Consider the following 20,613-nt stretch of genomic DNA (forward strand, 5'->3'; position numbering starts at 1 on the left):
GGTTCTCGATCCATCACGCCTCCCTCTCTGATCACTCTCTCCACCTCTGTACCCTCTAAGTCCACGCCGCCCCCCATCGCTCGGTCGGGCTCCCTCCCTCCTTCTCTCCCTGTCTCTGCACCTCCTTCTTCTCTTTCTCCCATCTGTCTTCTCCCCATTTCTTTTTTTTTTTTTATGGCCGCACCACGTGGCATGTGGGATCTTAGTTCCCCGACCAGGGATGGAACCCGCACCCCCTGCATTGGAAGCGCGGAGTCTTAACCACTGGCCCGCCAGGGAAGTCACCTTCCTCCCATTTCTAATCCCTTGCTCCTGGTCCCTCCCCCTGATGCCCTCCAACATTGGGCTTTGGTTTGGATCTTGGAGGAACTCACTTCTGCCACCCCACTCCCCACCTTCACGAGGCTCCCCTCACCCTCCCACTCAGCACGGGACCCTGGTGGGAGCAGGGGAGAGGGGAGCACAGTGCAGGGACCAGAGCACAAGGGGCAGGTATCTGCCCAGGAGGAGGGAGTACAGAGGGCGGGGGGCAGGACTTAGTAAGTTCCAGGTTTCAGGAACCCTCCCAGGCCCCAGCATGTGACTCCAGATGGGGGACTCAGGCAGAGGATTTCTAGGGTCTGTCTTGGAAACTCTGTCAGGTCCAGGTCCCATGGAAATGAACACAAGGCTGCAAATACATGGCACTCGCTGCTTTCCTCCCTCGGGCTGAGGCCGACATGACATGGAGACCACACGCTTCCCCACTGAGCCTGCAGGGGCCTCATGCCCCCCCTCCACAATAGGCCAGGCAGCCAGTGCCTGGAGACAGAAGTAGGCACACGAGATGAAGCCAACCGGCCGCCAAAATGGGGGCTGGAAGGGGCTGTCCAAGCCCCAAGCCAGATGGCTCTACCACCGGGTCCCCAAGGCAGTGAGGGGAGGTCAGAAACACCTGCAGTCTCCTTCCTGTGCTCCCTGCAGGAGGGGGAGATGTCCCCACGGTGGGAGGAGAGGGGGAGAGAAGACTCTTCATCTGCCCCCCACACACCTACACGCGCACACACACACACACACACTCATGCCTCGGCTCCAAGCGTGCCCACCAGGTTGCAGACCCTGGGCAAACCGCAAGGCGAGAGGTGGGCAGGGAGGAGGAAGAGGTGGGGAGAGGGTTACGAGGCCTGGGGATGGGGACAGGGGGTACCCTGTTCAGAGGTGACCTGCAAGTTCAAGTTATGCAGAAAAGTATCAAAGAGGCAAGACAGTCTCTGCCCTTGGCAGAAGGGGGTGGGGGGACAGCACGAGAAGGGGCAGAGGGGCGACGCATCCCCTAATTCCCTACTCATGGGCGCCTCTCCCCAACCCTGACAACAGGGCCAAGAAGTCTATGCTGTACAAAACAGGCCGGGGTCAAGGGTCCAGTCACTGGTGAGCCATCCGAGCAGGGAGGAGGCCAGGCCAGCCCCAGAGCTACTTCCAGCCCCAGCTGCAGAGGCCAAGCGCCATCAAGACAGGAGTCCAAGCGCTGCCTCCAGAGCCTGCCTGTCTTGGCTCAGAGTCCGCATGGACAGGGCCCCAGCCAGCATCTGACCAGAAGGCCCTGTGCTTTCTCCCTCGGTGCAGCTCAGACTCCTTTGGGAGAGCTGGGACCAGGCTGGAGCAGGAGCAGAGAGGCCCCAGGGAGGCCGGTGGGTCCTGGAGCTCTGTGACGAGATGATGGAACCATCATCGGCCAAACAAAAAAGATAGGAAAGAGTCCAGTGTGCTGCCCTGGAGCAGTGTCTTGGATAAGTTTCTGCAGGAGGCGGGGACCAGAGGAGGCGAGGACAGAGCCAGGCAGCAGCCCTCCAGACTGAGGGAGCCTGGTGGGGGAGCCACGGCATCTCCTTCCCCTGAAGGCTCTGCAGGGCCCTGGCCAGGCTGGAGGGGAAGAGGAGGCCAGGGACTGGGGGCTGTCTCCCTTAGGTCAGTTGAGGGAGGTGCAGACCCAGACCCTCCCAGGCTCTGCAGGGCCTCTCCCCTCCCTCAGGCTGCATCCCAGCCCCAGCCTCTCTTCAAAGCCCGGAGCTCGCAGGCAGGTAGCAGGTGAGGTCAGTCCAAGATCGGGGTCTTCCCTCAGAGCGTGAATGGAGGGATGAGAGGGCAGGAGACAGGACAAGCTGAGGGCAGGTCAATTCCTGGGCTGTGATCCCGGCCTTCAGGGTCCCTGTGAGTGAGCGACGGGACAGGGGAGGACTCCCCATCCAGAGACATCACCCCCTGGCCGCAACACAGAGCTTACTGTAGAGCCCACAAAATCTAAGAGAGAGAGAGAGAGAGAATTGGAGAAAGTCAGAGGCCGCCCGGCACTGGGGCTCCGTCAGCCACTCCTCAGGGCAAAGCTGGGCAGAGGGGTGGGCTGCCCAGGTTCTGAAATGCAGCCAGCCCTGACTAGCTGGAAGGCCTTGAGCCAGCCATTCAACCTCTCTGAGCCCCAATTTCCTCATCTGTAAAATGAACATAATAGCCTACTTCTTCACAGAGTGATTCTGAGGGGTTAAAAAGATGTAAATAATGCCAGCCGAGGGCTTTGCACAGTGTCTGGCACATAGTAAATAGTGGAAATGACACCAACATATAGCTTACTTTTCTTCCAGAGGTCTTTGGCTCAGAACTGAATGGTGAGGCTCACTGACCTTGAGCTCCCAGTGAGGGAAGGAAATCCCCAGATGCTGAAGGAAGGCAAACTGGGGCTCCCTTATGTCACTTTTAACACTGAGCTGTTAGGGCGCTTTGGGGAGGAAGGAGAGGACGCTGAGTGGGCCAACCTCACACCAGTCACAACCCCAAACCTCTTCGGAAAGGCCACGTGGCTGTCTTAGTCTTGCACTTCTGGAAGCTGCCACCAGAGGGTAGGCTCCGACCTCACACCAAGACCATAGCAACCACCAGGTGCCAGTGTCTCCAGGGACAGGAGCCTCAGAGAAGGACAGCTTAGCAGCCCAGGAGGGCCCTGAAAAGGGGACTGGAAGCAGGAAAGAGCCTGGCCTTTGGACTTGGACCTCAAATCCTGGCTCCACCACTTAGGTAACCTTGGGCAAGTTACTGGACCTCTCCAGACCTCGGCTTTCTCATTTATGAAATGGTGGTCATGATGCCTGCCTGATGGGGAGCTGTGAGGAGTGAAAGCTTTCACTGAGCATTCACCGCTGCCCCGTTATAGGCACAACCTTTCTTCCTTGCAGGACAGCCCTGTTAGGTGGTACCATTCTCACCACCCTCGTTTTTTGTTTTTTTGTTTTTCCCTTATTTTTCTTCCAGTTTTATTGAGATATAATTGACATACAGTACTATAGAAGTTGGAGGTGTAGAGCAGAATGACTTGACTTATATTTTGTGAAAGTATTAGCAAACAATTTTTTTCTAATTTAAGAAACACTTTATATAGCAGTTGGTAACCTCCATGTAAAACATGTTAAATTTACCAAACATAACATTACCTGAAATGGGCTGTGAAACCCTCAATATTATTTGGTGCTCTGAAACTTTTTACATAAACCACAGTTGGGAGAGTGCTGATTCATGAGACAAATTCTGCTCTTTTCTTCTTTCTCTTACTCCACTGTCACCTCCAAGACATGTTAGACTGGAGGCTGAGCCCTCCCTGCCATGGGGAGGCAGAGGAGGAGGCCTCATGGAGAACATGGATTGGGACAAGGGTCGGCAATAGATGCCTCTAGGATGTGAAACACCTGACTTGGATTAGGAGGCTTCTCAGGAGGATGAAAGGAAAGGGTTGTTCTGAAGCTGGAGCACCTCTCCCCATCCCTTGTCCCATCTTATGACGACAGTTCTGAGGGGTTGTTCTGGAATGTGCATAGATGGTGGGGACTGGGGGACAGTGCAGGCCTGGACAGGGCTCAGGTGGGGTGAGTCAGGTAGAATCTGGGTGTCAGTGCTTAGCACTGGGTCAGGTGTCCTTCCGGTCATCTGGTGTGCCTATTTGTATCCAAGTCCAGTTGTACTGGGAAGAGGATGGAGACTATGGACCACTCCATAGATCAGGTCTCTGAATACCCTCGGGGGATAAAAAGGACGTGAGTCTTACTTTTTTTTTTTTTTCACCACCCTCATTTTAGGTAGTGCAGGAAACTGAGGCTCAAAGAGGTGAATTCATTTCTTAGCTCAACCTGCTTCCAACACAGACAACCTGCCTTCACAGTCCAAGGGTATTCACACCACAATACTAGAGTAACTCCTGCCAAATGAGATAATAACCCTCACTATCATTATCCCCATTTTACAGATAAGAGGCTCCAAGAGATGAATGTAATTAAAGGAAAGTGATGAACATACACCCAGCACACGCTAAGAGCTCAAGGAAGGGTGAGACTACGAAATCCGATTTCCCATGGCAGAACACGGGCACCCAGACAGACGGGGTGTCTCCCCTTTCTCTAGGGGCAGCATGGGCCCCTGGGTCAGAGGACCGACCTTCCTTTAGAGAGCAATCTGGAATTAGCATTACAATTGTGAGAGCGCAATTCCACTTCTGGAAAGACACCAAGAAAACAGAAGGCAAAGACAAAGATGGTCATTGTAGCATTGCCAGTAATAGTAAAAACCTGGGAACCTCCCTAACAGCCCCTACAAGGAGAACAGTTAAGAAACTATAATTCCTTCGTCTTATGTAATGCTAGGCATTGGATAAAAAGGACAAGATGGTTCTCCACAAAATGATAAAGATCTTTAAGACGTGCTCTAGAGTTGAGCACAAAAAGCAATCTGAGGAGGGATTTGTTTTGCAGGATGCCTCTCCTATATTAGCACGTAACACTACCATATATTTCACAAAGGGACATACGTAGATACATAGATAAGCATCTGATAACAGTGGTTATCCCTGAGACTCTGGCCTTAGATGTCAATTTTTTCTTTATTGTGTATTAATGTTACCTGATACATACAAAATTTGTGTACTATACTAGGTATAAAGCATACTGCACCAAACATCTGTGGGCTCACCATGCAAGTACTTAACTCGCCAATAGTTTGTACACACCCACCTGTCCCCCACCTCATGTCCTTGCTTCCCTGCTTCCATCCCAGCTACAGAGAACCACCATGATACCTTTTGTATTGATCATTTCTTTGCTTTTTTAAAAAACATGCAATATTACCATATATATATATATATTTAAACTGTATTTAGCATAGTGTTACTTAGTTTGTTAACTCAAAAAAATTATCTCACTGTCATCTTCTGGAATTCTATTTTTTCCCCTCTCTCTCAATATTATGTTTCCAGGATGTATCCATTCATTCCGTTACATATAACACGTTCATTCATTTCCACAGTTGTAAACAATTCTGTGATGTGAATGTATCACCATATATTTATCCATCCTCCTGTCAATGGCCATTTAGGTGGTTTTTAGTGTTTGCTATTTTGAAACTGCGGCCAAGAGCATTCATGTACATTTTTCCTGGGTTTATATTCATGGGAGGGTTTGCTGGGTCAGGTGTGCAAATGTTCGGATTTGAGGGATAACCTCCAACTGTCTCCCAGGCAGTCGGCCTCTCTATAAGGTTTCCAACTTGTGCTTCACTTGACTTTGAAGGTGCCCCGCCTGGCGGGGCCGGCCTCGCCCACCTCCGCACCCCACGACCGCCAGCCGCCCACCCGGAAGCGCGCGCCCGCTCACCTTTGTTCTCCTGCTTGAGCTCCTCCTGCAGCAGGTCCGTTTGCCGGTTGCCCAGCACGAAGGCAAGGAAGGAGAGGATGAGGGCGTTGAGGATGCCGATGATGGCCAGGATGTATGCCCAGCGCACCGAACAGTCCCCCAGGGAGTACTTCCCAGTCTTGGCCCCGCACATGTCCCGGATCGTCTCGGCGTCCCAGCCGTCGGGGAAGATCATGCAGCCCAGCACAAGGCACAGAGCTGAGGGGGCGCCAGACCGAGCCCACCGCCAGGGTCAGGAAGGAAGAGAGAAGGGGAAGATTACTTCCCAGAGCCTGAGGACCACCAGGAGGCCCCCTGAGGCTGGGCCCCGCCCTCCCACACCGCCCATCAACCCAAGAGCTTGTGAACCACCTCCTGTGGATCCAGAAACTCTAGACCCTGGGAGGGCCTCATGCCTTGGGGAGCAGAAACTTTCCAAAACACAATGCCATCGCCTGCCCCCATCAAATCAACTCCTCCTCCAGGAAGCCTTCCTGGAAATAGGAGAAAATAGCAAACCAGGGTCACCTCCTTCAGCTCCCTTTAGCATCTTGGCCATGCTTACCCTCTCCCATCCTCACCATTCTGTATTGTTTATTTTTGTCATTTACTCAACAAATTTTTATTGAGAGCCATTTTCCGGGCTCAGTAGGCCACCTCCAGCTGTGACCTTCCCCTCCTGGCAGTGAGAGTTTTTGACTATGTCTACTGGCTTTATGTTGCCCTTTTTAGTGCCTGACAGTCCGCCAGCGACTAGGTTACTGTGTCTGAGACCTGAGGTCACCACAAGGCTCAGGTTGGGGCAGAGGGGCCCTTGACCCCCCGGCAGGCCCACAGGTGCTCAACCTGGGTTTTAGATGACAGTGATGACAAAGTGGGAGTGGCAGTCAGTTCTGCCCACTGTCTAGGAGGCACATCTCGTTGCCAGGGTGGGGAGGGGGACACCTGGCTTTGCCATCTCTTTCCCTCATCTACCGTACGAGGAAGTGCTCCCCACGGCACAGACTCTTCCCTGCCTCGAGTTCTGCCTCCTCTGGCCTCACCCCAACCTGCTAACAGGACAGTCCTTCTGCACTCCCCTAGGGTGCGCTCCTTATACTGACACAGGGCGCCCCTGACAGCACTGTGATCTCACACACACACACACACACACACACACACACACACACACGTTGGAGCAGGCCTTCCTCCCCTCTCCAACGCGCTCACCTTCTCCAAGACAATTCCTAGCTCGAGTGAAAGACACCTCTAATAAATGGCTGGGGAAAAGAGCTCGTGGCAAAGGGAATGGCAAATGCAAAAAAGCCCTGAGGCAAGAATGAGCTTGGTGAGTTAAAGAATTCAACAAGTTTGCAGATGCCCTTTAGATACCCAAATGGAGAAGGAAACTCAGGGAGAAATCAGGGCTGGAGATATAAATGTGGGCGCTGTGGGCATGTAAATCCCTGGGACTGGATGTTATGGAAACTGAAGAGAAGGCCCAGGATGGAGCCCAGGGGCGCTCTAGCAATTATGGGGTGGGAAGAGAGGAGGAGCCTACGGAGAGGGCTTGACCCAGCCACCTTCCCATATTTCCCTAACACTTTTCAGGACCCTCCAGGACCCTGGAGAGGGGAGGAGGGTCAAATGCCAGGGATGGAGGAGTGGGAGAGGAGGCGCCTAAGTCCTTCACATCCGCAGGGTCCTTTGAGGGGTCGGGGGCGGGGGGGCTGCACTCCCACCTCCCCATCCTCAGCCCTGAATCTCCAGCTTGAGGCAGGGGTGAGGAAAGAGCCTGGGAGGGGCAAAACCCACCCAGTCCCTCCTTCTCCTCTCCCGGGTACAGTGTTTCCTCTCCTGCCCAGAGCATCCCCGTCACCATGGAAACCGCGGCAGTATCCTGCAGGTGGTCCTCTTCCCTCTGCAAGCTCAGCGTTCAAAGAGGTTTTCTCCCGGGGCTCTGCGCCTGCACGTTCTCTCTGTCTCGCTGCCTCATCACTTACGTGTCTCTAGTCGTGTGTCTCCATTCCTTTCTCTTCTCCACCCTTTTCATCTTTTTTTGCCTCTCTCTTCACACCCCTCCCCCTCTCTCTCCACACCCCTCCCCCTCTCTCGCCACACCCCTCCCCCTCTCTCTCACACCCCTCCCCCCTCTCTCCACACCCCTCCCCCTCTCTCTCCAGCTAGTCTATACAGGGCTCAATCCTCAGTCTTGACCCTCCCTCTTCCCTTTTCTCCTTAGATCTCAGCATTTGACATTCATTCAACACCCCTCCTCTTCTCTCTGCCTTTCTTGCTTCTCTTCCTTCTCTTTATCTATCCCCTCGCCCTTTCCTCTCTCTGCCTCTCCCTTCATATATTCCACAAATAAATTCTGAGTGTCTTCTATGTGTCAGGCACTGTGCAGGGTGCTGGGGACACTGCCAGTCATGGTTTCTTGTCCTCAGGAGCAGAGGTGTGTGGAGACGAATCAAATCAAATCAACACAGAAATAGAATATTTATACATGTCAGGGAGCGACGGGAAGGAGACCCAGGATGACAGGGCACTCAGAGAAGGCGTGGGGGGGCGTGTGGGACCTCTCTCTCCATCTCTCACTCACTCTCTCTGCCTCCTTTACTCTGCAGTGTTTTAGGTGGTGGCTATGGGGCCCCAGAGGCTGCTCTGGGAACGACAAACACCCAGAAGTAAAGCAAGTGGAGAAAAGCCAATCAGACAGGTTTCCTGAGACCTGGCGCAGGAGAGGAAGAGACCTCTAGGGACAGCACAGACCAGGTAGGTGATCAAGAGGCTCAATGATCAGGAGGTGGAGTAACTAGAGACAAGGCAGCCTTCAGCATCCCCATGTGCTGGATGAGGAAACCACGGCTGAGGTCTTTGGAGTCCAAGTTCAAGTCTCTTATGGAAATAATGAGGTGGCTGAAGAGCCACCTGCTATAAGGCATAGACACAGGTGCAGGGTGCAGGGTGGGGTAAGTGGGGTGCATTGTGGGATGTACAGCATCACCCCTGGCCTCTACCCACCACCCATAGTCATAGTAATAAAAAAAAAAAAAGTCTCAAGACACTGTCAAATGTCCCCTTGGGGGCAAAGCTGTCCCTGGTTGAGAACCGCTGGTCTAGGGGAAGGGGCCCTCGGATGGGGCACCGATATCCAGTCACCCTAGAGTCAACTGACTTCCCAAGCAGCCAGGAGGTGTTGGACAAATTTAAGATTAATAACATTACTGTTATTAATAATATGATAACGATAACAAATAGTATTGGGTGCTTAACTATGTGCCAGGGTGTGAAGCCCCTAACATGCGTGATCTCATTTAATCCTATAACAAATCTGAGGCTCAGAGGAACTAAGTAGTATCATATCCATGTCACACACCTAGTAAGTGGCGGGTTCTGTACTCAAACCCAGACAGGTCTTTACTTAATGTTTCTCTCTGAATAGACTTTTTTGGCCGTGCCACGCGGCTTGTGGGATCTTAGTTCCCCAACCAACCAGGGACTGAACCCAGGCCCTCAGCAGTAAAAGCTCCGAGTCCCAACCACTGGACCGCCAGGGAATTCCATAGACTCACTTTTCAACTGAGAGGCATTTACTTTAAAAGTAAGCTTTATATCACTATCAAAGAAAAGGAAACCAGGATCATTGACCATAGATAGAAGGCAACTATAAACATAAGTATAGTAAAACCAAAACATTGTTCTTAGGTTCTAGCTGGATACTTTTACCTTCAAATGATCTGAGCCACCTCAGAGCACCTTAAAAAGGAAGGAAATTCTGACACATGCTACAACGTGGAGGAATCTTGAGGACATTATGCTAAATTATATGAGCCAGTCACAAAAGGTCAAATATTGTATGATTCCACTTATATGAGGAACCAAGAGCAGTCAGATTCCTAGAGGCGGAAAGTAGAATACTGGTTGTCAGGGGCTGGGGGCGGGGCATGGGGAGTTAGTGTTTAATGGGGACAGAGTTCTGCATGTGAAAAGAGTTGTGAGGACAGATGGTGAGGCTGGTTGCACAACAGTGTGAATGTTCTTAATGGCACAGAACTGGACATCTAAGAATGGGTAAAATGGTAAATTTTACGTTATGTATATTTTACCAAAAAAAAAAAAGAGAGAGAGAGAAAGAGGAAGGAAGGGAGTGAGGGAGGAAAGGGAACACAGAAAATGACACGACGTATTTTCCTCATGGATGTGTATGTAAATGCACACAAAAAGATCAGGAAAAATAGAAATTAAGTTTATAACAATGGTGGCCTCTGGGCAGGGAGCGGGTGGGGACTTTAGCCTGTTTGTAATGCTTCAGCTTTTCACGGAGTGAATGTATTCATGTAAATTAAATTAAAATTAAAAAACCATAATTTAAAATATTGGTTTTTCAAAGAATATGCATACATACATACGTAAGCTTGCATGTCTATAAACATTTCTGGAAGAATACAGAAGCAACTTAATGATGGGAACCTCTGAAACACTGCCTGGGGTGGAAGAGGAAAGGAGGGAGACACTTGCTTTTTATTCTCTGCCCTACTGTACTGCTGGAAAGTGTTTAACATTTGCATATATTACTTTTATGATAAAAATGATATTATTATGTCCAGTCCTTTGCCACCTATGTCTGGCCATGAAATCCTCTTACACTTTTAAAATATAATTAAGCAACTAAAGGAAAGTTAAAAGGAAAAACAATACTTGAGTTTGGGGAATGAACTCAGGATGAGACTAAAAAAGTGATGAAGTTAAGGGAAAATATACAATATACGTGGGTGTTTGTTTCCTTTAAAGCTTGTGGTGTAAATGTGCCTTTATGTAAAGCTTTTTAATTATACATTTTATGCTTAGCTATTTTAATAGAGTTTCATTATGATACCATTACACTATCCTCAAGGGACATACACTGAGCCGATCACTCCTAAAGGGAGGGCTTTGTTTATGCTCAGCTGTCCCCTCCATGCCTGATGCACCCCAGCTGCTACCCATTACTAGGGGGTCAGATTGGATGTCCCCCAGGGCTTTCTGTCCCTGAGCAGACACCAAAGAGGCTTGATATAGACTGAACTGTGTCCCCACAAAAGTCATATTTTGAAGCTGTAACCTCCAGTGTGAGAGTATTTGTGGGAGGGGCCTTGGGAAGATAATTAGGGTTAGATGAGGTCATGAGAGTGGGGCCCCATGATGGGATTAGTGCCCTTATAAGAAGAGATACCAGAGAGCTTGCTCTCTCCCTGCACCTGCCACCTGAGGACACAGCAAGAAGGTGGCCGTCTGCAAGCCAAGAAGAGGACTCTCACCAGAGCCAGACCATGCTGGTCTGGAATTCTAGGTCTTGGAATTCTAGTTTCCTGAACTATGAGAAAATAAATGTAAGCCACCCAGTCTATGGTATTTTGTTATGGCAGCTACGTGCAACAACTTAGATGCCTCTTAGAGTCATAACATTGGGGAAAACTGTGATTCCATTTATATAACATACACTGATAACCCTGGTTACTTCTAAGGAGGGGATTGAGGAGCCAAGGACAGCACAGGACGGACACCTTGCACTGCTAACCTGCTACACCTTTTGAATTCAGGACCACGTGAATAAGTTACCTACTGAAACCTTAAGGTATGTGGGAGTTGACCACTAATAAGTGACTATTGCCAGAGATTTTTTCACTCACTTGGAATGAAATAATTAAAGCAACAAAGAATCGCAATGCACAAGCCAAATGGAACTCACAGAAATAATGAATTAATCACAAAAAAAACATAACTGAAAATCTCTAGACCCCTTTTGACTGAGCTTGCCAATTTCTAGGAATTTATTCTAAGAAAATGCTCAAGGATCTGCTCTAAGATTTAGCTATGAGGATGTCTATCACATCTTTATTTGCAAGAAAGAGAAGAAAGAAGAGAGGAGGAAAACAAGGGAGGAGGAGAGGGAGAAATAATAAAAGAAGGAAGGAAAGAAAGAAGCAACTAATTATCCAACAACACGGGAATATTCTTTCATATCATGGAATACTACTCCCCTACTAAACTATACTGAGGAAGATTTAATGATACAGAAAATATTTATGATATGTTAGGTTTCAAAAGGATGTGAAAAATAATGTACAATATAATTTCATTTTGGGAAGAAATACTTACATAGTTATAGCAAATAGTTATATAAAATTTACCACATCAGGTACTATGCTATGTATTTTACACACATTACTTCATTTAATCCCCACAACGCTCTGTGGAATAGGTACTATTATTATCTTCTTTTTACAGTTGAGGACACAGAGGCACAGAGATGTCATCCAAGTTATCCAAGGTCACACAGCTGGTAAGTTACAGAACCAGGATTTGGACCCAGACAGTCTGGCTCCAGAGCCTGCTCATAACCAGTACTCTATACTGTTACGACTGCAGACCAACAGTTAAGTTGACTGTTTCTGGGAGAGTGAGATTATGTGTGTAATCTTGGTCACCTATATTCTCCAATTTTTGTACAAAGAACAATGATAATTTTACAAAGCTGTAAAAGTCCTAGAAAAGGTGAAAAAGAGAAGCAGTATAGCACAGAATGCACGGATGGCTGCTTGTATCCTGTATCTTCTATGAGTCCCTACCTCACATTTAGGAAGGTTTTTCTAGAAAGAACCAGGCTGATTTGGGGGCTGAGAGAAGCCCGGAGAAGGACCTGCGGTGGCACCGCGACCACAGCTTTCCAAGGAAGAGCCTCCCCAGGCCCGGTGCGCTAGGGGGCTGTAGGGAGACACCCCCCACACACACACCCTAAGAAGGAGGTTGTCCTCACGTCCCTCGCACCAGCTCTGTCCTGCCCCCCAGGGCAGGGGCTTATCGTACAAGGGAGACCAGACCTCCCCTAACAGTCAACCCCGCCTGCTGGATTTGAAGATCCAGGCCCAATCTTAGTGCTTCCATCAGCTGGGGAGCTCGGAGGGGACGGGACTCTCGTGCCTGGGCTCCCTACACCCCATCCAGCACCCAGATTACGGGGACACCCTGACTCCTCCACTTCCCTCACCCCCAATCCAGTCCACTTGCAAGGCCGACTGGCTTGACCTCCAAAAAATATCTCGGACTGACCTCTTTTCTCCATCTCCACTGCCACCATCTGTCCAAGCTGCCATGATCTCCCTCCTGGAAGACCGCAGTGGCCTCCTAACTAGCTTCTCTGCTCTCATCCTTGCCCCATCATCTGTTCTCCACTCAGCATCCAGAGTGAGCTGCCCAAAGCAGGTGGTGCCACTCCCCTGCTCAACACCCTTCAAAAGCTTCCCACTACGCTCAGGATAAACCCTGATGCCCGGTCCTGGCCTGTGTGACCCACAGGCTCACCCCACTTTCCCCCAAGCCATTCGGCCTCTCGATCCATACACTCCAGCCACCCTGGGCCTCCCTTCTAACCCTAACCCTAACAACATTTCTAGTTCAGCCCCCCTGGAGGGCTTGGCACTCACTGTTCCCCCTCCCTGGGACACCTCCTCCAAGCCATTCAGTCCCCGGCTGGTGGTTCCTGATCTTGAGGAGACTACTGTTTAGTAGGGGGACTGTTAGGAACACACATAATTGTATCTGTTGTCACAGATGCTGTTATGGAGAGATGGGACACCCATCGCTTTGTGTGGTAATTATGTGGGAACAGTATTTACTCCACCACCCCTGGGCCCAGCCTGCGTGGAGCCCACACACAGCCTCCTGACCACCTTTGAATCCGCTGCATCCCCCGCTACCCTGGCTCGGCTCTGCCACACTCAAGGGCTCGGTCAGAACCCTCCCGCCGCTCTCCCCGCATCCTGTCTCACTCCTCCAGTCTGGCCCAGGCCCATCCAGGTGGCTCCATCCCTTCCCGGCCCCTCTGGCTCCTCCAGGCAGCCGTCCTTTCTCAAGGCTGTTCTTCTCAGTTTCTCTGTTGCTAATTTGAGCAGCTGCTCTGGCGCCTCTCTCCAAGCCGCCTTTTCTGGCTCCTCCTCCACCTGCATCTTAAAGGTTGGTGTTTCGAGGCTGTCTCCTCCTTTCCCTCTACACGCTCTCCCCGGGCAATTTCACCCACACTCAGACTGACATCTAACATCTCCAGCTGAGACCTCTTTCCTCGGTTCGAGGCCAGAATAGCCAACAGCTGGTCAGAGCCCTCCCCCTGTGGGTCTCATAGGGACCGCAAATTCAGCATTTCCCAGACTGAGCGGATCTCCCTTCTGTGTCCTTTGGGAATGTCATTCCAAGACCAAATCGTTCAACTAGAGGACCTTGGGTCATCTGCAAGGCCTGCCTGTCCTCACCCCGCCCCACACACACACACCTCCTGGGCGCCTAAATAGGTCTCCAGTTTTCTCCTCCTCCCGTCCCCCGGCCTCAGCCCCACTCACCTGGACCACTGCCACTGCTTTCCCCCCAGGCTCCTGGTCTCCCATCAGGCCTCCATCAGTCCTTTCCCTGCAGCAACTGCCCAAGTCATCTTTCTTTTCTTTTTTTAAAATTTATTTATTTATTTATTTATTTATATTTTTTTTTAAATTTTATTTATTTATTTATTTAATCTTGGCTGTGCTGGGTCTTCGTTTCTATGCGAGGGCTTTCTCTAGTTGTGGCGAGCGGGGGCCACCCTTCATCGCGGTGCGCGGGCCTCTCACCATCGCGGCCTCTCTTGTTGCGGAGCACAGGCTCCAGACGCGCAGGCTCAGTAGCTGTGGCTCACGGGCCCAGTTGCTCCGCGGCATGTGGGATCTTCCCAGACCAGGGCTCAAACCCGCGTCCCCTGCATTGGCAGGCAGATTCTCAACCACTGCGCCACCAGGGAAGCCCTAAAATTTATTTATTTTTGGCTGCACTGGGTCTTCGTTGCTGCTCACAGGCTTTCTCTAGTTGCGGCGAGCGGGGGCTACTCTTGGTTGCGGTGCGCGGGCTTCTCATTGTGGTGGCTTCTCTTGTGGCAGAGCACGGGCTCTAGGTGTGCAGGCTTCAGTAGTTGTGGCACGTGGGCTCAGTAGTTGCGGCTCGCAGGCTCTAGAGCGCAGGCTCAGTAGTTGTGGCACATGGGCTTAGTTGCTCTGTGGCATGTAGGATCGTCCCAGACCAGGGCTCCAACCCATGTCCCCTGCATTGGCAGGCGGATTCTTAACCACTGGAACACCAGGGAAGTCCCCAAGTCATCTTCCTAAACATCTGGCCCTGGTCATTCCCATGCCTGTAAGTAATTGCCCATAACCTAAGAATAAGACCCCAAACTCCAAGGCCCAACTTTCAGAGCTCCCCTGCTTTTCCAGGTGTATTTCCCAGTTCTCCCCACTTTTCAACCTTTCCTCCCTGGTTTGTAGCACAGAACATGGAATGTTGGAACCAAAGGGTTATGACGAAACTCACACGACAGCTAATAACAATTGCTATTTGGCAAATTGGGTTTCCTTTGTGCCAGGGTGTGTACACACATTCTCAATCAATCCTTTAACAGCCCCATGAGCTAGTTACTAACCATTATAGTCCCCATTTTATAGAGGAGGAAACTTAGAGTCAGAAATTGTATAACCTTCCAAAGGACACTTAGTTGGTAATGCCACACTCAGGATTCAAATTTAGGTTGGCTGACTGATGAATATGCTGCCTCCAAAGGAGCGGGTGGTGGAGCTAGGACTTAAATCAGAGATTATCATTCAGGGACTTCCCTGGCGGTCCAGTGGTTAAGACTCCACGCTCCCAATGCAGGGAGCACAGGTTCGATCCCTAGTCAGGGAACTAAGATCCCATATGCTGCACTGCACGGCAAAAAAAAAAAAAAAAAAAAAAAGAGCTCATCATTCATTCATTCAGTAGACACTTATTAAGCACCTACTATGTGCCAGCCCAGACTCCTGATCCAGGGCTCTCCTTATGCCATTAAACGGCTCTGGGATAAAAGGTTGATAATGATGAATAACATGAAATGGAATGAAAAGAGTAAGACAAAAATAAGAGGCTGTCAGAATAAGAATAGTTCAGCCCTCATCCTCTTGACACCTCCAGCCCATCCTCTCTACCAACAACCAGATCTATGATTCCCCCCCTGCTCAAAACACTCCAAGGCCATTCTAGGTATTATGCTACACTCAGGAGCCATATAGGAGGGAACTGATGATTTGCTTGTGTTGAGAAAAAACAAATTTCACCATGGGGAAAACATCCATAGACAAAGTCAAAAGATAAGCTGGGAGACAATATTTGTAACATATCACAAAGAGCTAACTTTTTTAATTTATAAAGAGTTCTTACAAATCAAAGAGGAAAAATACCATTAGCTTGGTAGAAAAATATTTCTGAACTGACAGTTTACAGAAAACATACAGGTACACCTTGGAGATATTGCGGGTGCAGTTCCAGACCTCCACAATAAAGCAAATATCACAATAAAGCGAGTCACACAAATTTTTTTTTGGTTTCCCAGTGCATATAAAAGTTATGTTTACACTATACTGTAGTCTATTAAGTGTGCAATAGCATTATGTCTAAAAAAATGTACAAACTTAATTTTAAAATACTTTATAGCTAAAACAATGCCAAAACAATTACAAAGATCACTGATCACAGATCACCCATAACAAATATAACAATGAAAAAGTATGAAATATTGTGAGAATTACCAAAAGGTGACACAGAGACACAAAGGGTAGCAAATGCTATTTGGAAAAATGGCACCGATAGACTTGCTCAACACAGGGTTGCCACAAACCTTCAATTTGTTTAAAAAAAAAAAAAAAAGGCAATATCTGTGAGGTGTACTAAAGTAAATTGCAATAAAATGAGGTCGGCCTGTATATATAAAAGATGCTCGACCTCATTCATAAAAGAAAGACAAATTACTACCATAAGAGAGTACTTTTTGCCCATCAGTTTGGCAAAAATAAAATATTTGATAACACAGTTGGCAAGAATGCAGGGAAACAGGTACCCTCATACATTGTTGCTGGAAGTGTAACTTTGCGTAACTTGCACGGAGGAGACTATGACTGGATCTGTCAAAGCTGTAAACGTAAAGACCATTTAATCCAGCAATTCCACTCTAGGTCTTTATTTTATCCTTATACTTACATATGTATCAAATTATTTATAGACAACGTTATCCACTGAAATACTGTGATAGCAAGATATTGTAAATAACTTAAATACTGATTACGTAAAAGATGACACATCCACACAAAAGTATATTATGCAGCTCTTCAGAAAAAAGCAGGGCTTCCCTGGTGGCGCAGTGGTTGAGAATCTGCCTGCCAATGCAGGGGACACGGGTTCGAGCCCTGGTCTGGGAAGATCCCACGTGCCGCGGAGCAACTGGGCCCGTGAGCCACAATTGCTGAGCCTGCGCGTCTGGAGCCTGTGCTCCGCAACAAGAGAGGCCACGATAGTGAGAGGCCCGCGCACCGCGATGAAGAGTGGCCCCCACTTGCCGCAACAAGAGAAAGCCCTCGCACAGAAACGAAGACCCAATGCAGCCATAAAAAAAAAAAAAAAAAAAAAAAAAAGCAGCTCTCTGTACACTGATCTGGAACAATCTCCAAGATGTGTTGTTGAATTTAAAAAGCAAGACAAACCAAGTGTTTAGTATGCTACCATTTGTGGTGGTTTATAAATATGTCCACAACTTTTTAAATATACTTCCTTTCGAGAGGAGGAGCTGAATTCTCCTCCCCTTAAATGTGGGCTGGATTTAGTAACTCACTTCTAACAATAGAGTGTGGCAGAAGTGGTCTGTGATATCTGAGATTAGAACATAAAAGGCATTTGCTACGACAAAGGAGGCAAGAATGTACAATGGAGAAAAGACAGTCTCTTCAGCAAGGGGTGCTGGGAAAGCTGGACCACTGCATGTAAGTTAATGACATTAGAACACTCCCTCACAGCATACACAAAAATAAACTCAAAATGGCTTAAAGACCTATATATAAGACACGACACCATAAAACTCTTAGAAGAGAACATAGGCAAAAGGTTCTCTGACATAAATCATAGCAATATTTTCTTAGATCAGTCTCCCAAGGCAAAAGAAACCATCAACAGAATGTAAAGACAACCTACAGAATGGGAGAAAATATTTGCAAACCATGTAACTGATGAGGGGTTAATATCCATAATATGTAAACAGCTCATACAACGCAATAGCAAAGGAACCAAATAATCCAATTTTAAAATGGGCGGAATACCTAAATAGACATTTCTCTGAAAAAAGACATACAGATGGCCAATAGGCACATGAAAAGATGCTCAACATCACTAATTATTAGAGAAACGCAAATCAAAACTACAATGAGGTACCACCTCACACTGGTCAGAACGGCCATCATTAAAAAGTCCACAAATAACGAATGCTGGAAAGGGTGTGGAGAAAAGGGAACCCTCCTACACTGTTGGTGGGAATGTAAATTGTTGCAGCCACTATGAAGAACAGTACAGAGGTTCCTTAAAAGAGAAAAAATAGAGCCACCATATGATCCAGCAATTCCACTCCTGGGCATAATCCAGAAAAGATGAAAAAGATGTGGTATATATATACAATGGAATATTACTCAGCCATAAAAAAGAATGAAATATTGCCATTTGCAGCAACATGGATGGACCTAGAGAATATCATACAAAGTGAAGGAAGTCAGACAGAGAAAGACAAATATTATATGATATCACTTACATGTGGAATCTAAAAATAATACAAATGAATCTATATACAAAACAGAAACAGACTCACAACTAGAAAACCAATTTATGGTTACCAAAGGGGAAAGGGAGGAGGGGAGAGGGATAAATTAGGAGTATGGGATTAACAGATACAAACTACTACAATACATAAAATAGATAAGCAACAAGGATTTACTGTATAACACAGGAAACTATATTCAATATCTTGTAATAACCTATAATGGAAAATAATCTGAGAAATATATGTATGTAACTCATTTTGTTGTACATGTGAAACTAACACAATATTGTAAATCAACTATACTTCAATTAAAAAAAAAAAAAAAGGCAGTGGGATGGCCAAAACAATCGTGAACAAGAACAAAGTTCGAGGACTCACACTTCCTGATTTGAAAACTCACTACAAAGCAACAGTAATCAAGACAGACTGTTACTGGCATAAGGATAGACATACAGATCAATGGAACAGAAGTGAGAGTCCAGAAATTAACCCATGGTCAATTGATTTTTGGCAAGGGTGCCAAGACCATTCAGTTGAGAAAGAACACTGTTTTCAATAAACGGTGCGGGGACAACTGGAGAGCCACATTCAAAAGAACGAAGTTGAACCCTTACTTTACACCATATACAAAAATTAACTCAAATGGATGAGAGCCCTAAGTGTAAAAACTAAAACTATAAAACCCTTAGAAGAAAACAGAGGTAAATTTTTGTAACCTTGGGTTTGGCAATGTATTCTTAGAAATGACATCAAAAGCACAAGCAACAACAACAACAACAAAAAGATAAACTGGACTTTGTATAAATTTAAAACTTTTGTGCTTCAAAGAACACCATCAAGAAAGTGAAAAGACAGCCACAGAATGGAAGAAAATATTTGCAAATCATATATCTGATGAGGGACTTATAACAAGAGTATAAAGAACTCTTACAACTCAATAGTAAAAAGAAAAATAACCCAATTTTTAAATGGGCAAAGGGGAAGAGAATGAGGGGAGGAAAGAAATAGGTGAGAGAGATTAAAAGGTACAAACTTCCAGTTGCAAAATAAATGAGTCATGGTTATGAAATGTACAGTGTAGGGAGTATAGTCAATAAATATATATTATGTTTATATGGTAACATACAGTAACTAGACTCATCCTGGTGATCATTTTGAAATACATAGAAATATCAAATCACTATGTTGTATGATAGGAACTAACATAGTGTTGTAGGTCAATTATACTTCAAAAAAAAAAAACCACAGAAAAAGAGAACAGACTTGTGGTTACCAGAGGTGGGGGTAGGAGGAGAGGCAACTGGATGAAGGTGGTCAAAAGGTACAAACTTCCAGTTATAAGGTAAATAAGTGCTAGGGATGTCACGTACAGCATGAAAAATATAATTACCACCGCTGTATGTTATATATGAAAGCTGTTAAGAGAGTAAATCCTGAGAGTTCTCATCACACACAAAAATTTTCTATTTTTTAAATTTTGTATCTATATAAGATGATGGATGTTCACTAAGCCAAATTATGCTGTACACCTGAAACTTACACAGTGCTGTATGTCAACTGTATCTCAATAAAACTGGAAGGAAAAAAATGGGCAAAGGATCTGAATAGGTGTTTCTCCAAAGAAGGTATATAAATGGCCAACAAGCGCATGAAAAGATGCTTAGCACCACTAATCATTAGGGAAATGGAAATCAAAACCACAAGTTACCAGTTCACACCCAGTAGGATGGCCGTAATCCAAAAGTCAGATAATAACATAAATGTTGGTGAGGATATGACTAAGCACCTTCACACACTGCTGGTGGGAAAGTAAAATGGTACTGCCACTTTGGAATACAATCTGGCAGTTCTTCAAAACGTAGAGTTGCCACCTGAGCCAGCAACTAGACTCTCAGGAATATATCCAAGGGAAATGAAAACATGTGTCCACACAAAAACTTGTACACAAGTGTTCAAGCAACATTATTCATAACAGCCAAAAGGTGGAGACAATCCAAATGTCCATCAGCTAATGACTGGATAAACAAAACGTGGTATATCCATACAATGGAATATTATTCAGCTGTAAAAAGGAATGAAGTATTGACCCATGCTGCAACATGAATGAACCTTGAAAACATTATGCTAAGTGAAAGATGCCAATCACAAAGACCACATATTATATGATTCCATTTATACAAAATGTCCAGAACAGGCTTAATAGACAGAAAGTAGATTAATGGCTGCTTAGAGGATGGAAAAGATGGGCATGGTAGGCTTAAGGGGAGATAGCTAAAGGACAGA

At 47.1% G+C, this 20,613-nt stretch overlaps 1 protein-coding gene across 1 annotated transcript in view; it reads right to left on the bottom strand.

The window, feature by feature from the left end:
• Positions 1-212: 212 nt before the first annotated feature.
• The window catches only part of LHFPL4 (LHFPL tetraspan subfamily member 4), a 30,104-nt gene continuing 9,703 nt past the window's right edge, over positions 213-20,613 (bottom strand). Inside the window, exons 3-4 of the mRNA XM_036870312.1 lie at positions 5,667-5,903; positions 213-2,280 (exon numbers count right to left, since the gene is read on the bottom strand). Coding sequence (XP_036726207.1) covers positions 2,180-2,280; positions 5,667-5,903 — 338 coding nt within the window. The 3' untranslated portion in view covers positions 213-2,179. The remainder of the gene's footprint in view (positions 2,281-5,666; positions 5,904-20,613) is intronic.

Source organism: Balaenoptera musculus, chromosome 11, assembly GCF_009873245.2.
Source record: "Balaenoptera musculus isolate JJ_BM4_2016_0621 chromosome 11, mBalMus1.pri.v3, whole genome shotgun sequence".
Lineage (NCBI taxonomy): Eukaryota > Metazoa > Chordata > Mammalia > Artiodactyla > Balaenopteridae > Balaenoptera > Balaenoptera musculus.